Here is a 7,500-nt window from a genome sequence, read left to right as displayed (position 1 = left end):
TCTCTCACACCCCTCCCCCCCTCTCTCTCTTGCTTTCCTCTCTCTCTTTCTGTCTCTTTCTCTCACACCCCTCCCCCTCTCTCTCTCTTGCTTTCCTCTCTCTCTTTCTGTCTCTTTCTCTCACACCCCTCCCCCTCTCTCTCTCTTGCTTTCCTCTCTCTCTTTCTGTCTCTTTCTCTCACACCCCTCCCCCTCTCTCTCTCTTGCTTTCCTCTCTCTCTTTCTGTCTCTTTCTCTCACACCCCTCCCCCTCTCTCTCTCTTGCTTTCCTCTCTCTCTTTCTGTCTCTTTCTCTCACACCCCTCCCCCCTCTCTCTCTTGCTTTCCTCTCTCTCTCTTTCTGTCTCTTTCTCTCACACCCCTCCCCCTCTCTCTCTCTTGCTTTCCTCTCTCTCTTTCTGTCTCTTTCTCTCACACCCCTCCCCCTCTCTCTCTCTTGCTTTCCTCTCTCTTTTTCTGTCTCTTTCTCTCACACCCCTCCCCCCCTCTCTCTCTTGCTTTCCTCTCTCTCTCTTTCTCTCTGTCTGTCTCTCTCTCTCTCTCTCTCTCTCTCTCTCTCTCTCTCTCTCTCCATGCATGTGCCTTGTATAACCATGTACCCCGCCACATCCCCTACTCCCCCTAACCCCTTCACGAGGGCGCCATGGCCTAACACTGACTAACTGACTGGCATTCCCTGCATGTTGCCCTGCCCTGCCCTGCCCTGCCCTGCCCGTGCTGCCGGCTGCCTGTAGAGCTAAACACTAGGGCCCTCCGGGATCAGCTGAGCGGCGTCAGCGGGCCGACCTCCAGCGGCAGCATCTCCGTCAAAACGGAGTCGTGGAGCAGCAGGGACGGTGTGGTGCACAAAGCCCAGAAAACAGAGTCCTGGGGAGGTACTGGATGACGCCTGGTCTGATGATGATGATGATGATGATGGTGATGGTGATGTCTAACCTGTTAGCTTTGTCTTTCCTTGTCGTGTGACTCGCTTGGGTGCCACCTAGTCTGATGATGATGATGATGACGATAATGATGGTGATGCCTGACCTGTAGGCTTTGTCTTTCCTTGTAGTGTGATTTGTGTGCCTTGCTTACGTGTGCACTATTTCTGATGGATTTGGATTGGCAAAAGACAGGCCACGCCTAGCCTTTTTAAAACGTTTAGAGCTTTTTTTTTCTTTTCTTTTTGTTTGTTGTTGCGCTGTTTAGGTGGGTGTCAGGATTAGGGATGGCAGGGTAGAGATAGACAGTGTGGGTTATGGTAGAGGACTGTTTGTGGTGAGGGTAAAGGAATGGGTGGATATAGGCAGACAGTGTGGGTTCGGGTAGAGGACTGTTTGTGGTGAGGGTAAAGGAATGGGTGGATATAGGCAGACAGTGTGGGTTATGGTAGAGGACTGTTTGTGGTGACGGTAAAGGAATGGGTGGATATAGGCAGACAGTGTGGGTTATGGTAGAGGACCGTTTGTGGTGATGGTAAAGGGATGGGTGGATATAGGCAGACAGTGTGGGTTATGGTAGAGGACTGTTGGTAGTGGGGGTAAAGGAATGGGTGGATATAGGCAGACAGTGTGGGTTATGGTAGAGGACTGTTGGTAGTGAGGGTAAAGGGATGGGTGGATATAGGCAGACAGTGTGGGTTCAGGTAGAGGACTGTTGGTAGTGGGGGTAAAGGGATGGGTGGATATAGGCAGACAGTGTGAGTTCGGGTAGAGGACTGTTGGTAGTGGGGGTAAAGGGATGGGTGGATATAGGCAGACAGTGTGGGTTCGGGTAGAGGACTGTTGGTAGTGGGGGTAAAGGAATGGGTGGATATAGGCAGACAGTGTGGGTTCGGGTAGAGGACTGTTGGTAGTGGGGGTAAAGGGATGGGTGGATATAGGCAGACAGTGTGGGTTCGGGTAGAGGACTGTTGGTAGTGGGGGTAAAGGAATGGGTGGATATAGGCAGACAGTGTGGGTTCGGGTAGAGGACTGTTGGTAGTGGGGGTAAAGGAATGGGTGGATATAGGCAGACAGTGTGAGTTCGGGTAGAGGACTGTTGGTAGTGGGGGTAAAGGGATGGGTGGATATAGGCAGACAGTGTGGGTTCGGGTAGAGGACTGTTGGTAGTGGGGGTAAAGGAATGGGTGGATAAAGGTACAAAGTGTGGGTTCGGGTAGAGGACTGTTGGTTGTGGGGGTAAAGGAATGGGTGGATATAGGCAGACAGTGTGAGTTCGGGTAGAGGACTGTTGGTAGTGGGGGTAAAGGGATGGGTGGATATAGGCAGACAGTGTGGGTTATGGTAGAGGACTGTTGGTAGTGGGGGTAAAGGGATGGGTGGATATAGGCAGACAGTGTGAGTTCGGGTAGAGGACTGTTGGTAGTGGGGGTAAAGAAATGGGTGGATATAGGCAGACAGTGTGGGTTCGGGTAGAGGACTGTTGGTAGTGGGGGTAAAGGAATGGGTGGATATAGGCAGACAGTGTGGGTTCGGGTAGAGGACTGTTGGTATTTGGGGTAAAGGGATGGGTGGATATAGACAGACAGTGTGGGTTATGGTAGAGGACTGTTTGTGGTGAGGGTAAAGGAATGGGTGGATATAGACAGTGTGGGTTATGGTAGAGGACTGTTGGTAGTGGGGGTAAAGGAATGGGTGGATATAGGCAGACAGTGTGGGTTCGGGTAGAGGACTGTTGGTAGTGGGGGTAAAGGAATGGGTGGATATAGGCAGACAGTGTGGGTTCGGGTAGAGGACTGTTGGTATTTGGGGTAATGGGATGGGTGGATATAGACAGACAGTGTGGGTTATGGTAGAGGACTGTTTGTGGTGAGGGTAAAGGAATGGGTGGATATAGACAGTGTGGGTTATGGTAGAGGACTGTTGGTAGTGGGGGTAAAGGGATGGGTGGATATAGGCAGACAGTGTGGGTTCGGGTAGAGGACTGTTTGTGGTGAGGGTAAAGGAATGGGTGGATATAGGCAGACAGTGTGGGTTATGGTAGAGGACTGTTGGTAGTGGGGGTAAAGGGATGGGTGGATATAGGCAGACAGTGTGGGTTATAGCAGAGGAAAGGTTTTGGCGAGGGTTTTGGATGGGCGGGTATAGGTAGACATAGGATGAGGCAGGGAAAAAGAGTGGGGTTTTTTAATATCTATGACAGATTTGATTTGGCGAGAGAAATGGGATGGGCAGGGGGAAAAGGTAGATAGAATGTGGGGTAGGATAAAGGAGATAACAATTTATTTTACAGCAAAGACTGATTTCGGCGAGGGTAAAAGGATGGGTGGAGTATGCATAAGAAGAGTGTGGGGGTGGGCAGAGAGATTTTTTAAAAGAATATATTACAGCCTGTGATGGCTTTTGGCGAGGGTTGGGGGTGGGAAAAGGTAGGAAGACTGTTGGGTAGAGCAGAGAGAATTCTGTTGTTGTTGTCGTCGTTGTCGTTGTTGTTTTACGGCACTGACTGGCTTTGACGAGAATTAAGGACGTGAGGTAGTGTTGGTAAGAAGAGTGTGAAGGAAAGGGTAGAAGAGAGATTTTTTTAATTTTTGTTTTATTTTACTGTTAGGGATCGGGTGGTTTGGTATGACCAGAGTGTGTGTGAGGTGGTAGGGTTGAAAATGAAATAAATTCACTTTCCTTGTACACCCTACCTCTACCAGGGATGGCAGGCTAGGTCGGCAGATAGAGTGCGGACGGGGTGGGGGTGGATGTGGGTTGCTAAGTTTTATTTTATTGCAGACGGTCTTTTAAGGGAACGAAGGATAGGGATTGGTAGGCTAGAGGTGGCCGTGAGGTGGGGGGCGGGGGGTCGGGGGCGGGGGGATGGGGTTAGGAGAAAATCTAACTTAATTTCATTTCGATTTTGTTGAGGCGTCGTGGGGTTTTTCGTCATGAGTTGAGGGAGAGGGTGGGGTCTAGAAATTGAAGGGGTTTGCAGGTGATGTGTTGGTGAGATGCTTAATCTTTTTTTTTTTTCTTTTTTTTTTCTTCTTCCAGTCTGTTAGTTCTGTGGTTCAGGAAGATAGATGGGGATTGTAAAGGTGTGCTGTGAAGTTTAGATAAAGAGATAAAAGCATTTGATGTGTGTGTGTGTGTGAGTTTGTCGGTGTCGGTGTGTGCATGCTATAGCAATAGGAAAGGAAGCTGGGTGGAGGGGGGGGGGGGTGTAGGAATGCTGGAATGGGGTTGACAGATGTGGATGGGGTGCTGTATTGGACATTTACCTTTTTTTTGCCATTGCCATGTGCCAAGTTTGTGTGTGCGTGTATGTGCGCGCGTGTGTGTGGGTGTGTATGTGTGTGTGTGTGTGTTTATGTGTGTGTGTGTGTGGGGGGGGGGGGGTGTTCGATTGAAGTTGAAGGTATATGAAAGGGGATGGGGGGATATTGACAGACCAACACTGACATAGTTTTCTCTGTCAGTTCTACTCCACCCTTTGGGGGTGGGGTGGGGTGGGGGGGCGGGGGGGGGGGTGCGTGTTTTGTTGTTTAAAAAAAAAATTTGTTTTTTATTTTCTTGTTGTCTGTGATAACCCTGAAATGGCCCCTTTGTGATCCAGGCTGGGCTTTACGCAACGTGATTTGATTTGTTGTATTGTATTGTATTACTCTTTTTGTCACGACAGATTTCTCTGTGTGAAATTTGGGCAGCTCTCCCCAGGGAGAGCGCGTTGCCACACTGCAGCGCCACCCTTTCTTTCTGCCTGCATGTGTATGTGTTTTTCCTATCAAAGTGGTTTTTTTCTCTGGAATTTTGCCAGGGCCAACCCTTTTGTTGCCGTGGGTTCTTTTAAGTGCGTGTTGCACTCGGTTCGTCGTCTTGTCCGAATGACTAGCGTCCACATCACCACTCTTGGTCTGTCCAGTGGAGGTGGGGGTGGGGGAGGGGGGTGGGGTAGAAAATACTGGCGAGTGTGGCGTTGTCGTTGACTGTAATGTGTGTGTTTGATGTTTGTAATGAAGTACAGAGAACAGCGAGGACTGGGATCAGGTAATCTAGTGTGTGCGCATGTACTATGCGCATGACTGCTTTGAGAAACAGAGGTGGGATGATGGGTTATTTTCAAGTTTCTTTGGAGAGTGAGAAGTGGGATGAAGGGACGTGGGGGGGCGGGGGGGGGGGTGGGGGACGGGGGGAGAGGAGTAGTTCACTAGTTGGCTACCGTCTCGTTAAAACACAAACTGGATGTTTTATGTGAACCCTGTGCTGGGCTGGTCACTAGTGGGGAGGAAATAGGGGGAAGACCACTGTCGGTTGGGTGGTACTTTGTTTATGGTGTGTGTGTGTGTGTGTTTGTGTGTGTGTTTTTTTCGATTCACTTAATGATACCGTACTTCTGTTTTTGTCTGTACGTTCAGTGTGTCTTCCTCGTCTAGAACTGTAGAAATATATGTTGTGTTCATGAAGGAAAACTCTGTGTGTGTGTGTGTGTGTGTGTGTTTGATAGAGAGAGACTGAGACAGAGACAAAGAGAGAGTGTTTTGTAGAGACTGTTAGTTACTTAGTTGGTTGTTTCGTTCTTTTGTTGTTTGGTTGGCTAGTTGTTGGTTGGATAGTTACTTAGAGTGAGTTAGTTCGTTTGTCATCTATTAATGAATTTGCAGAAATAAACACGCCCTGTTGTACCTTGGTCACAGTAAAGCTTCTATGACTTTTTTTACCCCAATGACCACAGCAAAAGCTGCATGGAACGGACTGGCGGACGTTCTGGGGACTGTATCACGTGCATGTATCTGTAGTGGGCCTGGGGTTGCTAATAATAATGCTTGTCATTGACGCTCCCGTTCTTTTACCACAAACGGTGTGTGTGTCTGTGTGTGTGTGCGTGTGTGCGTGTGCGTATCTCTCTCTGTGTGTGAAATGTTACCGTCTGTTAGGTGGTGTATGGACTGGACTGTGCTCAAATTATAATCGCACAGGAACGACGTTTGTACTCACATGGCATGCAGTACCCACCATACTGACATATTGATAGTGAACATCAGTGCATGAAACCGACTAACGTTACTGTAAACTGTAATGTGCTGTCAACATCTTGTTTCGATCCGTTCCTTTGCAAACTTAATGAACGAAACCGTTGTTTGATGTCTTGATTAGTTATTGATGAACTGCTGTTGGTGTCTGATGAAAGGGAACACTTTTTTGGGTTTTTTTTTTTTTTCTGAGGGTGTGAAGTGGTGGAGAGGAGGTGAAGGCCTTGAGCAAAGAGTGTCAGTAACGTTTGTGTGTGTGTGTGTGTGTGTGTGTGTGTACGTGCACGTACCAGCCAAGCCACAGGGGGCACGTGGAGCCATGGCGGCCTTCAAACAGATGGACGCTGCCAACCCTTCTGCCGCTAAACCAAAGTAAGCCCTCTCTGTTCTTTGATTATCATTATTATTATTATTATTATTTTGTTGTTGTGGTTGTTTTATTAGGTAATGTCGCATTTTAGCATCCTAAATTCCTGGAGCTGAATATAGGATGCTAAAGTGGGACGGAATGAACGATTATGTTGCAGTTTAGACTGAATTTAGGATGCAAAAGTGCGATTATACCTTATTATTATTATTATTATTATTATTATTGTACCTTATTATTATTATTGTTGTTGTTGATGTTATTAGTAGTAGTGTTTTTGTTTTTGTTGTTATCATTATTATTGTTCTTATCATATTATTATTATTATCAATAAAACTTATTCAGTGCCCACATTCAGTGTATTTGTTTTGTTTTTGTTTTACCAGGATTGCCTGTCGCCTAGGGTTTTATGATCGTGAATGTGTATGTATATAATTATGTGTGCAACAGGGTGTGAGAGGCATTACGGTTATTTTCCGTAGTGTTCTTTCACCGTGTCCAGGCATCGATCTTATCTGAATAAACCATCATCTTATTGATTTAAAAAAAACAACAACAAAAAAACGTGTACATGTCTCGTAGATGTATAATTTAGGTTTTGTATTGTGAGCATGAGCTACACGACCACGTGTTGAATTTGATTTCTCATTGGAGATCAGTAGTGATGTATACTTGACTTGGTCTTGAATTTCCACGACATGTTTCGTTGTTAGCTTGGAGTCGTGCTGGAAGGAAGGAAGAAATCAGTGGATTTGCAGGAAGAAGAGTCATTGTAAGATTCGGATACGTTACCCTCTCCAGCACACAGCTCAGTTTGATTGGTAACTAGTTTGAGGATCCGAAAGAATGGCATTGTTGGCCGTTTCACTGTACTTTTAAGGCCATTTAACTGTACTTTTAAAGTCATTGAACTGTACTTTTAAGGTCATTTAACTACTTTTTGATTCATTTCACTGATTTAAGTGTGCTTTTAATGCCACTAGACTGTACTTTTAAAGCCATTTGCCACGGTTTCCTTCTGAACAAGCGAACTGTACCTTTAATGCCATTTAACTGCTCTTATAAAGTTGTTTGGCAGATGCACTTCAGCTGCTTCTGTTGGCATTTGTTTTTAGTCACCACTGTTTTTTTAACCACACTGTTGCTGATTCTCCACACAGCACATTCACATTATATTCGTATTCCCTTTCAT

At 46.7% G+C, this 7,500-nt stretch overlaps 1 protein-coding gene across 5 annotated transcripts in view; it reads left to right on the top strand.

Annotated features, from left to right (window-relative positions):
• The window catches only part of LOC143274998 (uncharacterized), a 316,928-nt gene that overhangs the window by 279,909 nt on the left and 29,519 nt on the right, over nt 1–7,500 (top strand). For 3 of the 5 annotated variants that reach the window (XM_076579047.1, XM_076579046.1, XM_076579050.1), the window contains 2 exons: nt 735–875; nt 6,235–6,313. In XM_076579047.1, the coding sequence (XP_076435162.1) occupies nt 735–875; nt 6,235–6,313 (220 nt within the window). The remainder of the gene's footprint in view (nt 1–734; nt 876–6,234; nt 6,314–7,500) is intronic. The other 2 variants (XM_076579048.1, XM_076579049.1) reach the window with 1 other exon arrangement.

Source organism: Babylonia areolata, chromosome 29 (genome assembly GCF_041734735.1).
Source record: "Babylonia areolata isolate BAREFJ2019XMU chromosome 29, ASM4173473v1, whole genome shotgun sequence".
NCBI lineage: Eukaryota > Metazoa > Mollusca > Gastropoda > Neogastropoda > Buccinidae > Babylonia > Babylonia areolata.
This window is presented reverse-complemented; position numbering and strand designations above follow the sequence as displayed.